Here is a 25,863-nt window from a genome sequence, read left to right as displayed (position 1 = left end):
ATCTCAAAAAGTATATAAACAAAAATAAAATAATAAATAAAATAAAATGACATTTCAAGTCTATGAAGAACAATAATGGTATCTTAAATACTGGGATAAGAAAACCAACAGCCAGAATTAGAAAATTACTTTGATCTTCATATTCATAAGATAGAATATCCTTTCCTTAGTGTCAAAAGGCAGAATCACGCATAGAATCATACACATGGACTCAGTAGACCAGGACTGCTCCTTGGAGAACTGGCTGATTTCTAGAGCTGGGGCAGGAAAAATCCAAGGTTAAGTCTAGAGCATCTTACAGTGCCAGAAAGACAGTGTTCAAAAAAAAGAAAAGGCACATCAAATGGACCAAGGATCTGAATAATTCCTGAAAAATAAGTAATGTTGCTATTGAAATCATAACCAAAGTATAAAATAAATGTGTATGAGTTCATACCAATCTAAGAGATTAAATACATAACACGGGAGAAGGGACAAATTTTCCTTACAGAATTCCAGATTATATATATGTACTTACCCATTCTAGGAGGTAAAGTTTAATTCTCACCCCTTAAAAAAAAAGGCACTTGATACCGAAGAACTGAGTATGGAAAGGGAAAAATAGTAACTTTACATGGAGAAACCTGGCCAGCACTAACTTAGGCATGTGGTGATGGTTATCAGCACCAGGGACATCATGTGGATACTACACACCCCTGATAGGATGTGACAGAAATGGCACTTCACCTGTGTGACATTCTTCCCCAAAACCCATAACTCCAGTCTAATTGTGAGGAAAACACCAGACAAAGCCAAATTAAGGGACATTCTACAAAGTACTGACTAGTATTCTTCAAAACTGTCAAGATCAGGAAAACAAGACTGAGATGCTGCCATAGACCAATAGAGACTAAGGGGACTCATGTTTAGGTAAAATCATATCCAGGCCAATTCCTTCGTTTTCACAAATGAACCAGATATTAACATTAGGGAAAACGAGATGAAGGGTACACACGAATCCTGTATACTATCTTCATAACTTTTCTATACATCAAAAATTATTCTAAAATAAATGCTTACTTTACCAAAAAACTAGGACTGGACCCCGGTTCCATCATTTCTAGTTTTGTAATCTTAAACAAGTCTTCTTACTTAATATTTTTACCTATGCTCTGGCAATACTGGCATCTGTGCAGCCTACTTCATAGTTCTACTTTGAGGAACCAATGGAAAAAACCAATGTAAACACGTTTACAAGTTCTATAGGTACACCTGTATGAGTCAGACAAGAACAGAATGAGAAATCAGGGCAAACCCGAGTGTAAAGAATAGATTCACCTAGTTACCACAGCATCTGCTCTGGTGTCGTCCACTTTTAGCATACCTAAGTACTAAAAAAGAGAGGGGAAGGTCAGGCCCAGTGGCTCACGCCTGTAATCCCAGCACTTCCGGAGGCCAAGGTGGGCAGATCACTTGAGGTCAAGAGTTTGACAACAGCCTGGCCAACATGGTGAAACCCTGTGTCTACTAAAAATATAAAAATTAGCTGGGCGTGGTGGCATGTGCCTGTACTCCCAGCTGCTCAGGAGGCTGAGGCACGAGAATTGCTTGAATCTGGGAGTGAAACAATGCCACTGCACTCCAGCCTGGGCAACAGATTGAGACTCCATCTCAAAAAAAGAGAAAGAGAGAGGGAACTTTATCCCACCACTGTTACTGTTCAATGACTTTTCCCTCTCAACCTATCGGTTGAGATAATCTCACAAGTGTAATTCCTGTGGATCTACTGATGCTTGTATATTAACATTACTTGTTACAAACAATTCACAACGAACAAACAGATATAAATTATAATCTACCTAACTCTTGTAGCCAAAAAGGATATATGCCTATAACTGGTTTTTTTTTTTGAGACGGAGTTTCGCTCTTGTTACCCAGGCTGGAGTGCAATGGCGCAATCTCGGTTCACTGCAACATCCACCTTCTGGGTTCATGCAATTCTCCTGCCTCAGCCTCCTGAGTAGCTCGGATTACAGGCACGCACCACCATGCCCAGCTAATTTTTTGTATTTTTAGTAGAGACAGGGTTTCACCATGTTGACCAGGATGGTCTCGATCTCTTGACCTCGTGATCCACCCGCCTCGGCCTCCCAAAGTGCTGGGATTACAGGCGTGAGCCACCGCGCCCGGCCTTATAACTGGATTTTTAGTCTCCCCAGTCACCACACCTCATTTACCTCCACATCTAAGGTCACTTCTCTACCCTGCACCCTTCCCCTGATAACTAAGAATACATTTCACAGTAGGTATTTAATAGTCCCTGAACACTTTGGGAGGCTGAAGCGGGTGGAACACCTGAGGTCAGGAGTTCAAGACCAGACTGGCCAACATGGTGAAACACCGTCTGTACTAAAAAATACAAAAAATTAGCTGGGCATGGTGACGGGCACCTATAATCCCAGCTACTCAGGAGGCTGACGTAGGAGAATCGCTTGAAGCTGGGAGGTGGTGATTGCAGTGAGTTTAGATTGCACCACTGCACTCCAGCCTGGGCAACAGAGCGAGACTCTATCTCAAAAAAAAAAAAAGAGTCACTGAATACAGGAGGGCTTTGGGACTATTTTCTAAAGTGAATTCTGTACTTGTTCTTAATACCTCAGTTTCTCTATAAAATGATAAAACTGACGTTAAAAAAAAAAAAAAAAAACTCTAATGCTTTACAGTTCCATCAAAGTTAGAAACTATGTGTTCAGGCCGGGTGCAGTGGCTCACACCTGTAATCCCAGCACTGTGGGAGGCTGAGGGGGACAGACCATGAGGTCGAGAGATCAAGACCATCCTGGCCAACATGTTGAAACCCCGTCTCTACTAAAAATGCAAAAATTAGCTGGGCTTGGTGGCACATGCCTGTAGTCCCAACTACTCGGGAGGCTGACGCAGGAGAATCGCTTGAACCCAGGAGGTAGAGGTTGCAGTGAGCTGAGATGGCACTACTGCACTCCAGCCTGGCGACAGAGCAAGACTCCATTTCAAAAAAAAAAAAAAAAGAAAAAGAAAATAAATTATATGTTCAATTATTTTTTGAGTACCATGCCTCATAGTTTACAGTAACAAATCTAAATACTCCAGTATGCATCCCCTGTCAAAATAATAACAAAGTTTAGAAACAAAAGAAGAAACGGAACCACACATCCTTGGCTGGTGAACATTTTCTGACCCTTCCCAAAGGTTTTCTCTCAGGTCAGGGTTGAGCTAGTCTCTTTCATCTACCACATCGAGGCAGCCCTGGAAGATGTGTCACCCTCGTTAAACAGAACTGCCTGAAGTCAAGAGGTCTGGGGCTAAGAGGTAAAAAGTTATTTTCTTTCTTTAGGATCAGGATATTTCCTGTCACTAGGAGAAGGAGAAGGGAACAAAGTGTTTTGCTTCGCATAGGGGATGGGTATAGTGACAGGGAAGGGTGTGGCTCTCAGTCCACTTCAGGGGACGAATCCTGCCAAACCTGACCAATGTCCACTTGCTAGAGGCTGGCTAAGGCTTAATGTTAAGGCGCTCAAGGTATAGACATTCAACTCTAGGTGTTAAAGGTGACAAATTCTTCTGAACCCAAAGATTACAAAATCATAACTTTTTATTAAAATTACTTTCCTTGGATTCCAATTGGAAAACTGGAGAGAGGCTGGGTACAGTGGCTCATGCCTATAATCCTAACCCTTTGGGAAGCTGAGGCAGGAGGACAGCTTGACCTCAGGAGTCTGACACCAGCATCACTAAGATGGTAAAACCCCGTCTCTACTAAATATACAAAAAAATTAGCCAGACACTTGATGGTGGGCACCTGTAATCCCAGCTACCTGGGAGGCTGAAGAAGGAGAATCGCTTGAACCTGGGAGGTGGAGGTTGCAGTGAGCCGAGTTCTCGCCACTGCACTCCAGGCTGGCACTGGCGACAGAGCAAGACTCCGTCTTGAAAGAAAGAAAGAGAGAAAGAGAAGAGAAGGAGCAGGTGTGGGTTGGGGGGAGGGGGGCTAGAGAGAGAGAGAGAGAGAGAGAGAGAGAGGGAGGGAGGGAGGGAGGGAGGGAGAGAGAGAGAGAGCGCCACCAAGGCTGGGCATGGTGGCTCATGCCTGTAATCCCAGCACTTTGGGAGGCTGAGGCAGGCAGATCACGAGGTCAAGAGATCGATCCTGGCCAACATGGTGAAAACCTGTCTCTACTAAAAATACAAAAAAAAAAAAAAAAATTAGCTGGGCGTACTGACGCGCGCCTGTAGTCCCAGCTGCTCAGGAGGCTGAGGCAGGAGAATCACCTGCACCTGAGGTGGAGGTTGCAGTGAGTTGAGATCGAGCTACTGCACTCCAGCCTGGCAGCAGAGCAAGATGGTGGCAGAGAGAGGCCAAATCAGAAAACAGAAGGAAGAAAGGAGGGGAGGGAGGGAGCGAGGGTGGGAAAGAGGAAAACTCCCAGTGTACTCCCAAATCAATGCAGTCAACCCAACCACTTCCTGGATGCCTACTATGAACTCAACAGATAGAAATACAAGATACCTTTTTTCTCAGAGCTTTCAATGTAGTTTGGAAGATAAGACAAATGCACCTAAAACTAAGAGTGGTTTGTGTGGCACAATCTCTACTGGTTATAGGCCGTTTTGGGGTGAATATGTTGACTGAGACAGGAACAGAGAACATGCTCTGAAAAATCAAGACACTGAATTACATGAAGAGGTTGGAACATCGTTACAGAGCACCTTGAAAGCCCTTGGATTAGACTGTAATTGGAAATAAGGAGACGAGGAAGGCTTTCAAGCAGGTGATCGACATGTATTATCTTTCCCACGAAGCCACAAGATCCCCACAGGACAGGCAACACATAGTACAGAAACCACTCTCACACACAACGTTTGTCCCTGCCTTTGCTAGGCTTGGAAGTGCGACAAAGGCCATGAAAGCAGTACCGTGGCACAGTCCACATCCCACTGTGTGGGCAGAGTGCTAGTGGGCAGTTTGGAGTCACAAGCTGGGAGCTGGTAAACTAGAAGCACAGCAGAGGTTGCAGGACCAGGTTAGCAAACGTGGGGCAGGGGGTGGGGGCTGCAGGTAGGGAGAAGTCCAAGAATCAACCCCAAGTCAAAACAGGAAGTGGACTGATTCCCAGCACTGCACGCCTCTCATGAGCAAGACACCAACAGCACTTTCACCAGATTCATGAAGTAAATAGTATGACCCTAGGAATCATGCTGTAAGATTAAGCCCAGAACTAATAAAAATACCCCTTTAGTGGCCTCAAGACCACTCCAATTCGATGAAGTAACCATGCCAGCATAGGACACACCTGTTTCAACTCAGAATTAAAATGTACAAGCAAAAGCAAAGGATTTCAACCACATCTAGGAGCCTCCTGAGCCCAGTAGCCTTTTAGGGGTCTTGCTGCAGCCCTCAGGCCTTGAGGCTTCTGTCTGAGCCTCTATAGCCAGCTGCTCAACCACCCTTGAAGTCTCTCCTTCTCTCAAGCTGTGGACCAAGTAGAAGAGAAAAAAAAAAAAAACAGGCCGGGCGCGGTGGCTCACACCTGTAATCCCAGCACTTTGGGAGGCCGAGGTGGGTGGATCACGAGGTCAAGAGATTGAGACCATCCTGGTCAACATGGTGAAACCCCATCTCTACTAAAAATACAAAAAATTAGCTGGGCATGGTGGTGCGTGCCTGTAATCCCAGCTACTCGGGAGGCTGAGGCAGGAGAATTGCTTGAACCCGGGAGGCCGAGGTTGCAGTGAGCCGAGATTGTTGCTCTAGCCTAGGCAACAAGAACGAAACTGTCTCAAAAAAAAAAAAAAATTAGCTAGGTGTGGTGGCACATGCCTATAGTCCCAGCTACTTGGGAGGCTGAGGTGGAAGGATCACTTGAGCCTGGGAGGTTGAGACTGCAGTGAGTTGAGATTCCATTGCTGCACTCCAGCCTGGGAGACAGAGTGGGACCCTGTCTCAAAATAAAAAAAAATTTTAAAAAACAATTGTAATAGGATATGGAAGGATGTTGTTCCCTATATTATATAAAGTAATAATACTGTTGTTTTTAAAAAGTAGAATTTTTAAAAATATATAAAACGTTATTATTTATGACAGTCAACATTCTGAGCAATAGATCACTAAAGCTTATTCCTCTGATCTAAGTGAAATTTTGTACCCTTTGATCAATAATATCTCCTCCTTCCTCTCCACCCCCATTCCCCAGCCTCTGGTAACCACCATCTACTCTCTATTTGTATGAGTTCAACCTTTTAAGCTCCCGCATATGAGTGAAAACATGCAATATTTGTCTTTCTGTGCCTGGCTTATTTTACTTAGCATGGCGTCTTCCAAGTTCATCCATGTTGCCACAAATGACAGAATTTCTTTCTTTTCAAAGGCTGAATAATATTCCATTGTGGATACATGCCACAGTTTATTTTCCCATTCATCTGAGGATGGATGTCTAGGTTGCTTCCTATCTTGGCTATTTGGAATAATGCTGCAATGAACACGAGTGCAGATACGTCTTCTGCATACGAATCTAATTCCTCTGGTTATATACTCAGAAGTGGGATTGCCAGATCATATGGTAGCTCTATTTTTAGTTTACTGAGGGACCTCCATATTGTTTTCTATAATGGCTATATTAATTTACATTCCCACCAAGGTAGAATTTTCAGTCAGATAAATGCCTGTGTGAAAATGCTCCCCCCCAAAAAAAACAACACATAGCTGCGAGCCTGAGAAAGTGATTATTTGTGGCTGTACTGTCAAGTACAGGACGCCAGCATCTGCACCTCTTCGTAAGTTTGTGTCCTCATGCTAAACATGAGCCCTTGGAGGCCTCTAACTGAGACTTACCCATCCTTGCATCCCTAGTTCTCAATACAGTGCCCAACAGACAAAGCCATTTATTAACTATTCAAGTGCATGAATGGAAGCAGGAAGAAGGATTTAACATGTTGAGCCAACATGTTAAAGAATAATCGTAGGGCCGAGCGCGGTGGCTCACGCCTGTAATCCCAGCATTTTGGGAGGCCGAGGCGGGTGGATCACGAGGTCAAGAAATCGAGACCATCCTGGTCAACATGGTGAAACCCCGTCTCTACTAAAAATACAAAAAAATTAGCTGGGCATGGTGGTGCATGCCTGTAATCCCAGCTACTCAGGAGGCTGAGGCAGGAGAATTGCCTGAACCCAGGAGGCGGAGGTTGCGGTGAGCCGAGATTGCGCCATTGCACTCCAGCCTGGGTAACAAGAGCGAAACTCCGTCTCAAAAAAAAAAAAAAGAATAATTGTAAGTTAAATAATCATTGAGTAGGTTAAAAACTAGCGGCCAAAGAAAAGAAACAAATTCTGTTTCTGATCCAGACTCAAGAATGAGCCCAGAAGCCAAACATGTCATCTGGCTTCTTTCTCACTAGCTCCAAACAGGCCCCACTATTCATTTCTGCTCCCAGAGCAGAGGATCTTTACCTGTGGTCTACAGATGAAAACAAGCCAAGGGGCTGAAATTACAATAGTTATCTGACCAGCTGCTGAGTCTTTTATTTAAATCATTAATAAAGAAGCATATAAAGAACTATATTACAATCTTAAAAAATATGTTGATAACTATATTCCTACATAACTGTATAATCCTATTTTAATGTACATATTTAAAAGTAAATTTTGGGGCCAAGTACGGTGGCTCACAACTGTAATCACAGCACTTTGCGAGGCAGGAGGTCAGAACTTCTGATCACGTTAGGTCAGAAGTTCAAGACAAGTCTGGCCAACATGGTGAAACCCTGTCTCTGTTAAAAATCAAAACATGCAGGAGGAGTTGTATAAAAAAAAGAAAAACAACAACAACAACAACAACAAAAGCAAAACAAGTTAATTGGGTGTGGTGGCGCATGCCTGTAATTCCAGCTACTCAGGAGAGTCAGGCAGGTGTATCACTTGAGCCCAGGAGGCAGACTACGCCACTGTACTCCAGCCTGGGCAACAGAGCAAGACTCCATCTCAAAAAAATAAAATAAAATAAAATAAAAGTATATTTTAAGAAGCCAATCAATAGCTTTCCCAGTTTGCCAAAGGGCACCATGGAATGAAAACAATTAGGAACTCCACTCCTGTAATCCCAACACTTTGAAAGTGAGGCGGGAAGATCGCTGGGGGCCAGGAGTTCAAGACCAGCCTAAGGCAACATAGTGAGACTTCATCTCTACAAAAAATTAAAAAACTAGCCAGGCATGGTGGTGTGCACCTGTAGTCACAAAGGAAGATCACTTAACACCAGGAGTTTGTGGCTGCAATGAGCTATGGTCGCACCACTGCATTCCAGCCTTACTTTGTCTTAGAAAAACAAAAATAGAACCTTCCAGCTCTAGAGAGAGAATATACAGGCAACCGGAAGACCTGTTCCTCTAGACCCAATAATCCTGTCAAGATGAAAACGGTTGATAAAGGACCTGCTGGGGGACTCTTGAGCAATCATGACCTCCTCTTGAGAGATCACAACAGCCAGGAAGGGTAAGGCCTTCATCAGACACACTCCAGATGTTTGATGGGCAAACATCAAAGGGAAGACAAGCATAATTCCAAAACAAGGCTGTAAAATAAAATCATCCGAGACAGCTAAGAGGTTCTGAAGACGAAGCAATCACAAATCATCTAAAGATAAGAGAAGGAACTAAGAAAACTAGAATGTCCTCCAAAAAATTTAATAAACACAGATATTAAAAAGGAAACGTAAGAACATTTCCTCCCCCACTAGACTAAGCTCTTTAAGGAAAAAAACTGAGTTTCACTCATCTTTGCATTCCCATGACCAAGTACTATGTTTGACCTGCAGTAAGCCCTACATTTTAAAATGTAAAAGTAGCATAATCAGCCAGGCATGGTGGCTCATGTCTGTAATGCGAGTACTTTGGGAGGCTGAGGCAGGCAGATCACCTGAGGGCAAGAATTCAAGACCTGCCTGGCCAACAGGATGAAACCCCATCTCTACTAAAAATACAAAAATTAGCCAGGTGTGGTGGCGCACACCTGTAATCCCAGCTACTCAGAGGCTGAAGTGGAAGAATCACTTGAACCCAGGTGAGGCTGCAGTGAGCCGAGATCGTGTCCCTGTACTCCAGCCTAGGTAACAGAGAGAGATTCTGTCTTAAAAAAAAAAAAAAAAAAGTAGCATAATCAGTGTTAACTATAAAAAGGTGGCATTCATCTGTAGGAAAAGCATCACCCATATATATAAGGTTCTAAGAGAAGCAAGAGCAGTGCCACATAACAATGCAGTAAAAAAATGAAGAAATGTCTGGAATAATAAATGCAAAGTCTGGAACAGCAGTGATCCTGTGGACTTGGTTCCACAGGCACTAGTTACGTTATCGTGTACATCTGAAACATTTTGTAATAACTTTTTTCTAATTTTAGAAGAAAATAAACGGGCTGAGGATTTTTTTTTTTTTTTGAGACGGAGTTTTTGCTGTTGTTACCCAGACTGGAGTGCAATGGCGCGATCTCGGCTCACCGCAACCTCCGCCTCCTGGGTTCAAGCAATTCTCCTGCCTCAGCCTCCTGAGTAGCTGGGATTACAGGCACACGCCACCATGCCCAGCTAATTTTTGTATTTTTAGTAGAGACGGGGTTTCACCTTGTTGACCAGGATGGTCTCGATCTCTTGACCTCGTGATCCACCTGTCTCGGCCTCCCAAAATGCTAGGATTATAGGCGTGAGCCACCGCGCCTGGGCCGGGCTGAGGATTTTTAAAATTCTGCTCAGCGTACCAGGAAAAACAGAGAGAGAATCCAGGTGGTCAGGGTAAGAGGAACGATGTCAGCCAGTTGTTTTTCAGAAATCAAATCTTACTTCACTTCTAACATTTCCAACAAGAAATACTTCTTTCATTCATTTAGCCATATAACACCTGGCAATTTCCATAGTGCTTTCCATGTGCTGAGCACGGTGCTGGGGGTAAGGGAATGAGCAACACTGGCAAGGCTCCTGCCTAACCTTACATTCAACAGGAAGAGGGGACACACATCAAAAACAAAGAAGTAATATTCCTATTTGCAAGGAGAGTCTTAGCAGATGTAAGCAAGTTAAAATCAGCTCATACTCAATTAGTGTGGTCCCTAATCCAGTGGCTGATGTCATAAGAGGGAAATTTGGACATAGACACACACACAACAAAGATGGCCATGTGAAGACGGAAGTGAAGACTGGAGTTATGTTGCCACAAGCCGAGAAATGCCAAGGACTGCCAGCAAACATCAGAAGGCAGAAGAAAGGACTCTCTCCTTCAGAGGGAGCATGGCGCTGCCAACACCTGGACTTTGAACTTCTAGCCTCTAGAACTGTGAAAATAATACTGCTGCTGTAAGCCTTCAAATGTTTGTAATATGTAGTTACAGCAGCCCTGGGAAACTAATACAGAAGCAGGTGGCAATGCAAGAAGCTGAGACTACAGATGGGAAAAGCAACTGGAAAGACGCCCTATAGTTTCTCAATCCTTACTTTAGTTACTTGCATCTGAAAACAGCCCAACTAGGAGGGCCACCAAATGACTGCTGCCAAGCACTCGTGGATGAAGGACTCCTTACCACAGGTGGCACCCCACTCAGTATTTGTCTCTGATAGCACTTCTTGGCCAGGCTCAGCGGCTCATATCTGTAATTCCAACACTTTGGGAGGCTGAGGCAGGCAGATCACCTGAGGTCAGGAGTTGGAGACCAGCCTGGCCAACATGGTGAAACCCCATCTCTACTAAAAATACAAAAATTAGCCGGGCGTGGTGGTGCACGTCTGTAATCCCAGCTACTTGGGAGGTTGGGGCAGGAGAATAGCTTGAACCCAGGAGACAGAGGTTGCAGTGAGCAGAGATGATGCCACTGCACTCCAGCCTGGGCAACACAATGAGAATCTGTCTCAAAAAAAAAAAAATTAGCTGGGCATGGTGGTAGGCTCCTGTAATCCTAGCTACTCAGGAGGCTGAGGTAGGAGAGATGCTTCAACCCAGGAGGCAAAGGTTGCAGAGAGCTGAGGTCATGCCATTGCACTCCAGCCTCGGCAACAGAACAAGGCTGTGTCTCAAAAAAAAAAAAAAAGAAAAGCAAGCAAGCAATCACTTTTTGAGTTTGGAACAAAATCTCTCAATCACATTCAGTGGATAATACATCTACTCACTGTCCCTATATCAAACTTCCAGGACGACAGAAAACAAATACAAGCTATCACCTTCCTCATGACAACTTTTCACACTCTTCAGTGAACAGCTATCATATTTTCTTGAAATTTCTTTTTCTCTTTTTTGAGACAGGGTCTCACTGTTGCCCAGGCTGGAATGCAATGGTGTGATCATAGCTCACTGCAGCCTCCACCTCCTGGGCTCAAGCAATCATCCCACCTCAGCCTCCCAAACAGCTGGGACTACAGGCGTACGCCACCACGCCCAGCTAATTTTTTGAATTTTTTGTAGAGACGGGGTTTCGCTATGTTATCCAGGCTGGTCTTGAACTCCTAGGTTCAAGGGATCCTCCCATCTTGGCTTCCCAAAGTGTTATGATTGCAGGCATGAGCCACTGCACCTGGCCTGAACATAGAATAGATGTGATCTGTTTTATGAGAGATTTTCTGTTTGTTTTTTCACTTATTTAGTAAATCATGAAAATCTGTTTATCCAACCCACCAAAGCATGGCTAATAATATCCAACTGTTTGTGATTATGAATAATGGTGACTGTGAGAAACATAATCAGGACTACTTAGCATAGAGGTGCACTGGCAAGAACTAACCATTTAGGGAAATGCCCAAGTCTTTCTGTTGGTTTGTGATAACAGCACATGGAGCCTGCTGTTATACAATGCTGCACTTAGGCTTTAGTGGGGCCCCTCTGGCTCTACATTGAGAACAGACTCAAGCGAAGCAAGGATGGGCATGAGAAGGAAGACCAGTTAGGAGGCTGTTCCAGAAATCCAGGCAAGAGATGCTGGTGCTTGGACCTAGGTAATGGCGGCAGACGTGATGAGAAGAAAAGAGGTGTTGAGAATCTGGTCTGCTCCTAGTTTTCTGACAGGTCTAGAGCAGGGCCAATGAAAGCTCTGGTCCACAGGCCAAATCCAGGCCACTGTTTTTGTGAGTGAAGTTTTACTGGAACACATTATGCTTGTTCGTTTACATATGGTCTATGGCTGCTTTTGTGCTACAGAGCTGTGATAAATAGTACTGACCTTACAGCCTCCAAAACCAAAAATATTTACTATCTGTCCCTTAACAGAAAGAGTTTGCCAATCCCAGGCCTAGAAAACAGGAATTGTCATTTATTGAGATGGAAACCTGGAAGAAGATAAAATGTGAGGAAACAGCAAAGATTGATTTGGGGCATGCTAGCTGTGAGATGCCAGGTAAGGTCCTGGATGTGTGAGTCTGAGGTTCAAGGAGCAGGTCGAAGTTGGGGATATAAGCTTAGGAATCATCCAATGAGGGTAATTAAAGCCAGGACACTGGATGACATCAGTAAGAGAATAAACCTGGATAGAAAGGGCAAGAGGTTAACTACTGGGCCCTCGAATCCTAACATTTAGAAGTCAGTGAAATGAAAAGGAACCAGACAAAGAGTGAAAAAGGAACAGACAGAGACAGCATGAAAATGAGGAGAATGTGCTGTTCTGGAAGCCAAAAGAAAAACGTGTTTCCAGGAGAAGAGGGTGAAAGCCATGTCTAATGAGGCTGCTGGATCAGACCAGACAGTGACTCAGAGCAACCAAGGGAGGCCTCGCCTGACTGGAGTTAATTCAGCAGAGGGTGCAAGGGCAAAAGGGGACGGAGAGAACAGGCAACTCATCCCAGAAGTTCTGTTGCAAAGGTTTTGGAGCAGAGATGTGGGGTAGAAGCTGGCAGGGGGAATCATATCAAGAGAGTTCCTTTTGTTCATTCCCATGATGGGAAAAGTAATTGCATTATATAGGCTGTTAAAAAAAAAAAGTCCATATGATGAAGCAAGAGAAAAAAAGGAACTGCTGGAGTGAAGGCTGAGTAACTGAGGGGAGATGGGATCTAGGGTCCAGGCTTCAACAGGAGCAGGGACAGTTCGTGCATAGCAAGAACTGGGCTCACATACAGGTAGGCAGACAGATGTGATGACTGGGGCTGATGGAGCTTCCCTGCCTAGGTTCTGCCTGTGTCTGTTTTCTCAATGAAATATGAAGCCAGAGTTAAGTGTGGTGGCACATGACTACAGTCCCAGCTACATGGGAGACTGAGACAGATGGATCATTTGAGCCTAGGAGTTTGAAGCTGTAGTACACTATGATCACGCCTATGAACAGCCACCACACTCCAGCCTGGGCAACACAGTGAGACCCCATCTCCAGAAAAAAAAAAGAAAAGAAAAAGAAATGGGAAGCCAGGCCAGGCCATCAGCTGAGAGAGTGAGCATGGAGAATGAGGTCCTGCACAGTGGAGAAGAAGAGTGAATGAAGTGGGGGACATGGTATAACTGCCTGCCAGTATCAAGAGTCTACTTGAGTTTGTGATCATGAATTTGATTTTTTGTTGTTGTTGTTGTTGTTGTTTTTGAGACAGGGTCTCATTCCATCACCCAGGCTGGTGTGCAGTGGTACCATACTGGCTCACTGCAATCTCCACCTCCTGGGTTATGCAATTCTCATGCATCAGCCTCCCTTGTAGCTGGAATTATGGGCAGGCAGCACCATGCCCACCTTTTTGTAATTTTTGTGAGACGGGGTTTTGCCATGTTGGCTAGGCTGGTCTTGAACTCCTGACCTCAAGTGATCTGCCCACCTTGGCTTCCCAAAGTGCTAGGATTACAGGCATGAGCCACTGCGCCCAGCCATGTGATCATGAATTTGAAATGAGACAGATATTTCCAAAGTTTTCAATTAGTTCAAATGGTTTCAAATGGTTCTGAGTTTTTCTACAGTCTTATTCCACTGAATGAGAGAGTAGGTGGGGAATGGGATTTTACCAGGATCCTGGTTTAAACAAGCAAGTGAGGCAAAGTGAGAGAGGGTCTCTCCAAGACAGATTCCAGCAATGGCCTGACCAGGGTGAGGCAAAGAGCACTGTTGTCAGTACTATACCCAAGGAAAAAAATCACATTTGGAACCCTGAACCCTTCAATCCTACCAGAATACCAACAAAAAAATCACATTTGGAACCCTGAACCCTTCAATCCTACCAGAATACCAACAAAAAAATCACATTTGGAACTCTGAACACTTCAATCCTACCAGAAGACCAACAGAGCTTCTCAGAGATATACAGAGAAGACATTATAGGCAAGGGCATTCTTTATTACCATTCTGGCTGAACCTCATTGGGTATAAACATTTATATATATGTGGGGAGTAGTCTACCTTGATACCTAATGAGAAGTACAGCAACAAAAACTCTGCAAATACTTTCAATTGACACATGATTCTAGATCAAGAAGATAGATGATTTGGAAGGCTACCAAATTATTAGATGATATTATAATCAATGGAGGCCTCTTAGCACCCGCTTTACCCAACTATAATCCTAAGTGATTATAAAATAGTAATAATTACATGACAATATTATGTTTGATAGAAAAGTTCACAAAGTGAGACGTTTTCAAATATACAGTATCAAGAAATATTATTTCCCAACAAAGACAGTCCTGGATATCAAGCATCAGCTCATTTATTATAAAGAAATAAACTTTTACCATAGTTGAATAGTTGTCAATGAGATAGTTCTAAAACATCCTATCAGGGAGTCTTATCCCCTGAAAAGTTAGAGAAAAAGTTCTGTGCCAATGTAGAATGAAGATGAGGAAATCTGCAATTAGAGGTTTTCATTTTGACCATTATTTTTATCTTGCATTTTCAGATTATTTTTATCTTAAAACCATCAACCAAATTCATAAAATCAGCAGAACCAAATTCAGTCTTAATCATCTTGTCATCAGAGATAATACCTAAACCTGTTTGGAAAAAAAAAAAAAGATGGAAGTTATGGAAAGAAAAGCAACTGGTTTTAACAGACTGCAATAAAAAAAAGGCAGTAACACAACACGCTGCAATGATATTTAAACTACTGCTTGGAGGATTTTAAAGAGCTGACGTCTGCTTCATTTTAATCTGTTGTAGAAACATCACAACCATCAGGAAGACAAAAAGCTAAGAAGAATCACAAAAGAATCCCAGGTATGAAGCTCAAGCTTACCTGATGCACCTATTGGGGAGGTAGCTGGGGTCATGTTGTGGACATTGAGACCAAGACTCTGAGAGGGTCCTGGGGCTGATGCCGCTATGGGAGGCCCCGGGGGGTTCTCCCTCTGGGGAGAAGTGAGTGGGGTGGTCGGCTGAGAGGTCTGTCCACCAGCAAGTCGTGCAAGGCGCCTCCGTCGAATCTACAACGTAAGAGGAAAAGGGCATTCTATAAATAAACAGCAGAAACACAATTCTGCCAGAGAACGACATTATCCATAAGCATACCAGAGCTTAACAACTAAATATGCCTTGAGCAAAAGTACTCTTCTGAGAGAATAACTCGCTCTATCAGTATTCTTACAAGCTCTACCACCTCAGTTTTTAACAACTGTATTTTGGCCAGGTACAGTGGTGCCTGCCTATAGTCTCAGCTACTTTGGAGGCTGAGGTGGGGGGATCGCTTGAGCCTAAGGAGTTCAACATCAGCCTGAGCAAAGCAGTGAGACCCCACCTCTAATTCATACATACATAAATACATACATATATACTGTATCTTTGTTGCTTTACCATCTGTTTATCATACCTCCTTGGCTGATATGGTGAATTTACAGTAAACACACTATGCTTTTTTTTTTTAGAGAGAATCTCTCTCTATCATCCAAGCTGGAGTGCAGAATTTGAATCGTAGCTAACTGCAGTCCTGAACTCCTGGGCTCAAGTAATCCTCCCGCCTCAGCCTCCCGAGTATCTAAGATTACAGGTGCGTGCCAACATGCACAGCTAATTAATTTTTTTAATTTTTGGCAGAGACGAGGTCTCACTATGTTGCTCAGGCTGGTTTCAATCTCCTGGCCCCAAGCGATCCTCTCACCTTGGCCTCCCGGAGTACTAGGATTATAAGCATGAAGCACCACAGCCAGCCTACGCTTGTAACACACTAAAGCTTGGTGTTATTTAAATAAAATGACCTAACTTGGTCATTTCAAATAGGTAAGATTTAAAAAGAAATAGCCAGTTGGCCAGGCGTGGTGGCTCATGCCTGTAATCCCAACACTTTGGGAGGCAAAGGTGGGTGGATCATGAGGTCAGGAGTTCAAGACCAGCTTGACCAACATGGTGAAACCTCGTCTCTATTAAAAATACAAAAATTAGCTGGGCGTGGTGGCACATGCCTGTAATCCCAGCTACTCAGGAGGCTGAGGCAGGAGAATCACTTGAACCTGGGAGGCGGAGGTTGCAGTGAGCCAAGATCACACCACTACACTCCAGTCTAGGCAACAGAACAAGACTCCATCTCAAAATAAATAAATAAATAGTCAATTTAATTTACTAAAACAATGAGAAACAAAAGTTACACTAAGATATAAATTTTACCATCACTTGTAGGAGGAAAATGTCAGGGTTTTTTTTTTTCACTTGATTGCAATAAAAATATAATCTGCCACTTCTTCCTTTTAACATACAATTAAAGAGCAACACCTTATTGAAAGAGAGAAATTAACCCATTCATTGAAAATATACTTGTTGAACTCCTACTAACAGCAGAGCCTCTGAAAAAGCTTTCTAGTAGATTTACCCATGTTCCCTGAGCAAAAGAAGCCAGATGTAAAAAAACATAGACTGTATGATTCCATTTATATAAAGTTTGAAAATAAGAAAAACTAAACTATACCATTAGTTTGGATAATGGTTATCCTTGGTGGGAAGGAGGCAAAAAGAAGCTTGGGAGGGGCAGAAGTGAGATTCTAGGGGTCTGGTAATGGTGTAGTTTTTTTTTTTTTTTTTAATTTTAGCTAGATACTAGTGTCACAGGTAGGTCCACTTTATGAAAATTCACTGGGTTGTATACTTACAACTATGAGTAATCAGGTCAGGGGTATTCATCTTATTCTTCTTCATAATTTATATGTTAAATATAGTCTTCTGTATAGAATGTAATTTTTTTTGAGACAGAGTTTTGCTCTTGCCACCCAGGCTGGAGTTCAATGACACCATCTCAGCTTACTGCAACCTCCCCCACCCAGGTTCACCTCCCGCCTCAGCCTCCCAAATACCTGGGACACCTAATTTTTAATTTTTTGTAGAGATGGAATCTCACCATGTTGCCCAGGCTGGTCTCAAATTCCTGGGCTCAAACAATCCTCCCACCTCGGCCCCGCTCAAAGTGCTGGGATTACAAGTGTGAGCCGCCATGCTGGGCCAAGTTTCATTATCTTAGAGACGGCGAAATTTAGGAGCTCATGGTTGATTTCTAATTCAAATTCAACCTTTATTACTGACTACTTTACTTATCTGGAGCCTATCTGGATAAATCACTTAATGGCTCTGTGCTTCAGTTTCTGCACAATGGACATCTGTATACTGCACATCTATACAATGGGCATGAAATCATCAGCTGAGCGTAGTCGCTCTTGCCTGTAATCTCAGCACTCTGGGAGTCCGAGGCGGATGAATCATTTGAGGTCAGGAGTTCGAGACCAGCCTGGCCAACATGGCAAAACCCTATCTCGACTAAAAATACAAAAATTAGGTTGGTGCGATGGCTCATGCCTGTAATCCCAGCACTCTGGAAGGCCAAGATGGGGGAGATCACTTGAGGTCAGGAGTTCGAGACCAGCCTGGCCAGCATGCTGAAACTCCATCTCTACTAAAAATACAAAAATTAGCCAGGCATGGTGGTGGGCACCTGTAATCCCAGCTATTCGGGAGGCTGCGGCAGGTGAATCACTTGAACCTGGCAGGTGGAGGCTGCAGTGAGTCAAGACTGTGCCACTATACTCCAGCCTGGGCAACAGAGCAAGACTCTGTCTCAAAAAAGAAAAGAAAAGAAAACAAAAAAGCTGAGTCGGGAAATCACCTGAGCCTGGGGAGGTGAAGGCTGCAGTGAGCCATGAACTCCAGCCTGTGTGACACAGTGAGACCCGGTCTCAAAAAAATAAAAATTAAAAAAAATAAGTTTATCTAATTAATTTGATTACTAAGAGATGCAACCTCACTTTTTATCACAAACAGAACCTAAGGGATAGACACCAAAAATAGTCACAATACACCAAAATATGATTAAACATTCTTCTCTTTGTTTACTTTTTTAACATTAAGCCTGGAGGATTGGCATAATCTTCCTTAAGTTAAACAAAAGTCCTTTTTAAGAGAATTTTGTTTTCCCATATCTCACAGAGAAAAAAACAAAAGTATATAAAAAAAGACTTCCAATTCCTCAATTTATATCCTAAACCACAACCCAAAGCCGCACACACTAATCATGAAATCTCATTCCTAGAGTTTTTCCTGTCTTGTCTGTTTCAGTTCTTATTTTACAAATGATACTAAAATAGGGCTTTCTCCTAATTTGTTATATCATGAAGCAGCACTTCCTACCCTCACGTTCCTGATGAACTAAAAATAGATTCAAAAAAGTCAAGGCCATTGTGATTTCAGGCAGAAGCTAAGACAGGATGAACCAAATTCAAATTGTTCCTCTTATTTTTAGCAGTTTGTGGGGAAAAACACCCATAAAACATTGATATAAGGTTAATAAATAGTCAGTCTACTCAAGCGTCTTACTTTTCTACTTTAAAAAAATTAAATTCCAATATAAAGAAAAATAATTGCAAATGCTTCCTCTTTGGGGTAGTCTCCTTATAAAGATAAAGATAACTCCTAGTAAAATAAATAAATAAATAACTCCTAGTTTTATTATTGGTTTTATTTTCTTTTTTCACAGCTGGTCACATTTAAAACTTATTGAATGCTATGACAATTTCACAATTTGCCTAATCTAAATCCAACAATGTTTCCCCAGAAAATGCATTTACATCCAAACATCATAGCTCTGTGATCTAAAATTCGTCAGTTTCCTTTAAAAAAAAAAAAAAAGTCGGGAGGCCGAGGCGGGTGGATCACGAGGTCAAGAGATCGAGACCATCCTGGTCACCATGGTGAAACCCCGTCTCTACTAATACAAAAAATTAGCTGGGCACGGTGGCGCGTGCCTGTAATCCCAGCTACTCAGGAGGCTGAGGCAGGAGAATTGCCTGAACCCAGGAGGCGGAGATTGCGGTGAGCCGAGATCGCGCCATTGCGCTCCAGCCTGGGTATCAAGAGCGAAACTCCGTCTCAAAAAAAAAAAAAAAAAAAAAAAAAAAAAGTCATGGTCAGATGCGGTGGCTCACACCTGTAACCTCAGCACTCTGGGAGGCTGAGGCAGGGGGATCACTTGAGCCCACAAGTTCAAAACCAGTCTGAGCAACATGGTAAGACCACCTCATCCCTTCAAAAAATTTAAAAATTAGCTGGGCGTGGTGGCACACACAACATGTAATGCCAGCTATCAGGGAGGCTGAGGCAGGAGGTCAATACCGCAGTGAGCTATGATTGTACCACTGCACTCCAGCCTGGGTGTCAGAGTAAGACCCTACCTCTAAGTAGAAAGAAAAGGGAAAGAAAGAAGGAAGGAAAGGAGGGAGGGAGGGAGGGAGGGAGGGAGGCAGGGACAGACAATGATATACATTATATTCACTTCAATGTCTACTGCTTTTAAAATGACGTATATTTATGTTATGTGTATTTTACTACATTTTTTTTAAAAACTGAATTGAAAAAGCCGGTTGTAAAAGGGTACACATGGTGATTCCATTTATTTTTAAAAAGGATGTAGATTTACATTATAATGCACATTATCAGTGCAAATTATACATAAATGCAAATGGCAATAACATGATAAATTTCCATTTTCCTCATCTTTCTTCTTTCACATATTTTCTGATGAAAACAATAAAAACCATTATTATCTCCCTCTACGCCTACCATGGGAAAACATTCAGATGAAAGTGCAGCCTTGCTCCATATCGTCTTCACTCCAAGACCCAGGGTGACGGAGCAGCTTCTACTGGGAACACTAGCAATTGCCCAGGCAAAGGGCAAGAGGAAGGGCAAACTCCACCCTGGCCCAGCAGTGGCACATTCAATTCTGTTCCAGTTTCACTGGCCAAAACAAGTCACAGGGCTGAAACTACCCCCAGCAGGGTGGGGAAACAGATCCTTCCCCAGACAGGGGTAGTGAATATGTGGAAACCAATACAGTGAGGTCCAGCAGTCCCCGCTTCCTTCAACACACAGCAGGGCACGGGTGGTCGCTTGCCGTGGAGTTGCGCCTTCCTCCTCCGCATGCTCCTTCCCTCCGCTTGCCCCATAACTGCTCTATATCCTGCCCCGCACCTGGCTCTTTGCTCAAATGTTACCTTCTCAATGAAGCCTTCTCTTCCTTCCTCCTAGTTGCCATCTGCTTTAGTGGTTCTCCATACTTTCAAATAGTTCAGCCCAAACCAACAAGTATGTATACACACACACGTTTATATACAGAGAAAGCGAATGTGGCAAAAAATAAACTGATGAATCTAGGTGAGTCATTCAAACTTTTTGCAGATTTAAAAATTTTCAGAGCAGGGCATGGTGGCTCACACCTTAATCCCAGCACTTTGGGAGGCTGAGGCAGATGGATCATGAGGTCAGGAGTTCAAGACCAGCCTGACCAACATGGTGAAACCCTGTCTCTACTAAGAATACAGAAATTAGCCGGGCGTGGTGGCACGAACCTGTAATCCCAGCTACTCGGGAGGCTGAGGCAAGAGAATAGCTTCAATCCTTGGAGGTTGCAGTGAGCCGAGATTGAGCCACTGCTCTACAGCCTGGGCGACAGAGCGAGACTCTGTCTCAAAAAAAAAAAATTAGCTGGGAATGGCGGCAAGCGCCTGTAATCCCAGCTACTCAGGAGGCCAAGGCAGGAGAAATCGTTTGAACCCAGGAGGTGGAGTTGCAGTGAGCCGAGATCATGCCACTACACTTCAGCCTGGGCAATATAGCAAGTCTCTGTCTCAAAAAATCAGAATAGAAAGTTGAGGGAAAAGTTAGACCCACCAGCATGGCTTTTATTTTTTTCTCTAGCCATGTGCGGCTGCACACAGTAGGCACAGAGACGGCCTAGCCAGGGTTGCTGAGAGAGGAAAAGTAACATCAAGTAACAATCATGATGCAGACACAGGAAGCCCTGGTAGCACCTGGATTCTTGATTCCAGTCTCTTCCTGTGACCCAGCTATCTTTCTGTCCCTAGGTTCAGAAAGAAGACTCTCGTATCCTTAAAATAAATCCCATTTTTGGCTTAAGCTCAATAAGGTGTTATACTACTTACTGCGCGTATGCGTAGAAATACTTCCATTCCCCGGAGATGCGACCAGCAGTTTGCTTGTGCATGGAGTATCACCTTACTTTTTTCCACTACCTTAAATTAGGTTTTCAGGATTCAAATTCATTTATGCTAACTGTATTGAATCATCCCAGAGAGCAATTTTGAAAATCTAGCAACATATAAATGCTATGTGCTTATTACGTGACTTGAGTTTCTTTTTCAGGACAGGTAGGGGTTAGGCAGATGAGGGACAAAGGAGTGCCGGCAGAGGTCGGGAGACTTTGTGAGCACACACACTGTTTAGGGAACGCTGAGCAGGTGGTAAGAATGAGTGTGTGTGGACATGGTGAGACACAGGCAAGAAAGGCAAGCAGCAACAAGCTCGTGACGAGCTGTGAATACCATCCCAAGACTCTGAGCTTGTTCAGGAAGGCAAGGAAGAGACTGAAAGATTTAAGCGGGGGAATAACTGGGTAAGATGTACCTTTTTTCTTTTTCTTTGCTTTTTTTTTTTTTAAATTGAGACAGAGTTTCGTTCTTGTTGCCCAGGCTGAAGTGAAATGGCGCAGTCTTGGCTCACTGCAACCTCCACCTCCTGGGTTCAAGGATTACAGGTGTGAGCCACCTCGTCCAGATGTACCTTTGAAAACAAATCACTCTAGCTGCTGTGCGGAGAATGAATGGAGGCAGGCCACAAGCAAGCCTGAGCAATGGGGATGGGAAAGGGACAGCTCCAGAGATATTTCATGTGTGTCCCCAACAGAACTTAGCTGTTACTTGGAAGGGAAAACTGAGGAAGATGGAGAATCTAGATTTCAGGCCTGGATACCTAAATGAATGGTAAAATACCCTAAAATTGAGAATACAGAAGGAGATTTTTTTTTTTTTTTTGAGACAGAGTCTTGCTCTGTCACCCAGGCTGGAGTGCACTGCCATGATCTCGGCTCACTGCAACATCCAGCTCCCGGGTTCAAGTGATTCTCCTGCCTCAGCCTCCTCAGTAGCTGGGACTGCAGGTCGGTGCCACCATGCCTGGCTAATTTTTCATATTTTTAGTAGAGACGGGGTTTCACCGTGTTAGCCAGGATGATCTCGATCTCCTGACCTTGTGACCTTTTGGCCTCCCAAAGTGCTGGGATTACAGGTGTGAGTCACCAAGTCCAGCCCAGAAGGAGATTTTAAGAAGATGGGTTATGACTAGATTACCAAGTATGAGGTACCCGGAAGAACTGCCAACCCAAAATGTCCTATAGGCTGCCAACATCTGTTTTGTTTTTGTTTTTGCTTTTTTGAGACAGAATTTCATTCTCTGTCACCCAGGCTGGAGTGCAGAGGTGCAATCTCAGCTCACTGCAACCACTGCCTCCTGGGTTCAAGCAATTCTCCTGCCTCAGCCTCTTGAGTAGCTGGGACTATAGGCATGCGCCACCACACCTGGCTAATTTTTGTATTTTTATTAGAGACGAGGTTTTGCCATATTGGCCAGGCCAGTCTCGAACTCCTGACCTCAGGTGATCCCCCTGCCTCGGCCTCCCAAACTATGCCCAGACCTAACATCTGTTTTATTCACCATCACTACTTTCTTGTTCGAGGAAAGACTTAAAGTGATTAACAAAAAGTACATTTAAAAGGCTGGGTGCGGTGGTTTACGCCTGTAATCCCAACACTTTGGGAGGCCAAGGGAGGTGGATTACCTGAGGTCAGGAGTTCGAGACCAGCCTGGCCTCGAACTGGTCATAGTGAAACCCTATCTATACAAAAATCAGCTGGGTATGGCAGCTCATGCCTATAATCCCAGCTACTTGGAAGGCTGAGGGTAGAGAATCGCTTGAACCCAGGAGACGGTTTCAGTGAGCTGAGATCACACCATGGCACTCCAGCCTGGGTGACAGAGCAAGACTCCATCTCAAAAGAAACAAACAAACAAACAAAAAAACATACACATTAGATGTATTTTCAATTTAATTAAATTAACAAATTTAATTCAAAGAGATAAGGAAATTAGGACAGAAGTAAAATGATGGTAGGAAAAAAAAAAAAAGATAAAGCCAGGGGTGAGATCAGCACACACTACACACTTACAGCAACACTGTAAGTAACTGACAGCCCCCCTCAACATCAGCAGATGCTTAATGGCAAAACACGATTCAACGGAACAAGTTTTAGAGCGGCCCGAATGAAGAGATCACGCATCAGCTTTGCTGGTGGGGCTTGATTTCAGGGTAGAGTTGAGAGTACCTAGGGCAGGGGTTCAAATCCTGGGACCCATGAAGGTCAGGAGGAACTTCAATTCTCTCAAGATTTTCAAGGAGGTCCCTTACTCAAAAAAAATTTTAAAGATAACTCTCCCAGGGAATGTCCTTCACTCAATCCTCCATAAAAATTTGCTCTCTGGTTAGGCATGGTGGCTCATGCCCCTAATCCCAGCACTTTGGGAGGTGGGGCGGATCACCCAAGGTCAGGAGTTCCAGACCAGCCTGGGCAACATGGTGAAATCCCGTCTCTAATAAAAATATAAAAGATTAGCTGGGCATGGTGGCGCACGCCTGTAATCCCAGCTACTCGGAAGGCTGAGGCAGAAGAATTGCTTAAACCCAGGAGGCGGAGGCTGTAGTGAGCTGAGCTGAGATGATGACACTTGCACTCCAGCCTGGACAATAGAGAAGGAACTCCATCTCAAAAAAAACAAAAAAGAAAAAACTTGTTTTGCACAATTACAGAAATGTGGTCAGTTGTCTGCTCCTCTCTTCTGATATCGCCATTTTATGCCTTATTATTAAAGGGTGGATTTGAATACTATAAATTCTACAAGTAAATATGCCATAGGTTTGTAGTATGCTTCATTTAGGCACCTCGTTTACATCTCATTGTCTTTTGAGGTAAAAATAAAAACAGAAGACAGAAGGTAGAAACAAACTCTTGTCCAGGGGCAGGTGCGGTGACTTAAACCTGTAATCCCAGCATTTTGTGAAGCCAAGGTGGGAGGATCACTTGAGGCCAGGAGCTGGAGACCAGCCTGAGCAGCACAGTAAGATGCCATCTTTACAAAAATATTTTAAAAATTAGCTGCCACAGTGGCACGTGCCTGTGGTACTAGCTACTCAGGAAGCTGAGGCAGGAGATCACTCAAGCCTAGTGAGCTACAACTGTGCCACCACGCTCTAGCCTGGGCAACAGAGTGAGACCGTCTCCAAAAACAAAAATTGTCCAGAATCTCACTAGCTCACTAGGGATTCTAAAATACACAGCAAAACGAACCTCTATCCCTTAGAAGTCAAGGTGCCTGAGGGATGGCTTATTTTCTGATGACCACATGTAAGAGTATTTCAATGGCTACTAAAACCCCAGAAAGGTTTTCATTTTATTTTGTTTTGTTTTGTTTTGGTAAAGGCAAATGCCACACATAAACATTCAGGAATGATTCGAATCTTCTGAAGCCAGCTCCTCTGGGGAGGTCAGAGAGGAAATACAGTCATCGGCTGCATAACGACGTTTTAGTCAATGACAGACCACATACACCACGGCGGTCCGGTAAGATTATAATGCCATATTTTTGCTGTGCCTTTTCTATGTTTAGATATACAAATACTCACCTTACAACTGCCTACAGGATTCAGTACAGCCACATGCTGTACAGGTTTGTTGCCCAGGAGCAATACCCAGGCTATACCGTAAGTATCCTAGGAGTTATACTACAGAGCCTCAGTGTGGAATAGGCTATGCCATCTAGGTTTGTGTAACTACACCCTATGGTGTTCACATAATGGTGTATTTCTGTCGTTAAGTGACTGTAGCTGCTTGACTTAAATCACCATGCAAGTTACACTCATCTACCCCCAACCTTTTCCAACCCCCTCCACACACACAGGGACCTCACTACGGAATAGTACAGGACTGGCTCCCAGGAAGACAAACAGGCTTTCCTGCTTCTCCTCATTGGTCATGCCTTAGCATGGTTCCTCCATATCCCCTACTAAAGCAGGTCCTTAGTAAACAAGTAAACAAAGCACTAGCAAAGTCCCCAGAGTTGCCACCCCTCAGCTCTCTTGGATAAGAGGAGCCTTCCCTTGGCTTGAGCTGAAGACTTATGCCCCAGAAGTGCCATTCTGATTGTGAGAAAGAAGTGGAGACAAAAGCGCCTAAACTAAAAATGGGAGCCTCCAGATCTCCTCAACAACTTCAGATGCCTACATCTGTGGTCACTGTGACATGTGGTGAGAAGCATAGAGGAATGGGACGGACCAGGAGGGTGTTCTTGGGATGGGGTTGGGCTGCTGGCCTTCACACCTCGGCCTTGCCCTAAGCATCCATGGCTTTATGCACGGCCTCTTCGTCTCCCAGGAACTGCATGAGCTCAATGGGCTTCAAGCTCCTGTTCAATTCATAGACAATGGGAATACCCAGGCTCGGCTCCATGATGCCCTATTCCAGGAGACCCTCCCAAGGCTCAACCATGCCAGGAAAGCTGCTGCCAGGGGCCTCAATCACAACCTGTTTCCTCTCCTGGGT

At 43.8% G+C, this 25,863-nt stretch overlaps 1 protein-coding gene across 2 annotated transcripts in view; it reads right to left on the bottom strand.

The window, feature by feature from the left end:
• The window catches only part of UBE4B (ubiquitination factor E4B), a 143,434-nt gene that overhangs the window by 91,482 nt on the left and 26,089 nt on the right, over positions 1-25,863 (bottom strand). For both annotated transcript variants that reach the window (XM_064363230.1, XM_064363232.1), the window contains exon 2: positions 15,183-15,369. In XM_064363230.1, coding sequence (XP_064219300.1) covers positions 15,183-15,369 — 187 coding nt within the window. The remainder of the gene's footprint in view (positions 1-15,182; positions 15,370-25,863) is intronic.

This window comes from Aotus nancymaae, unplaced genomic scaffold (assembly GCF_030222135.1).
Source record: "Aotus nancymaae isolate 86718 unplaced genomic scaffold, 86718_ANA_hifiasm-v0.15.2.pri h1tg000053l, whole genome shotgun sequence".
NCBI classification, from domain to species: Eukaryota; Metazoa; Chordata; class Mammalia; order Primates; family Aotidae; genus Aotus; species Aotus nancymaae.
The sequence above is the reverse complement of the archived record's forward strand: the minus strand, read 5'-3'. Positions and strand labels throughout refer to the sequence as shown.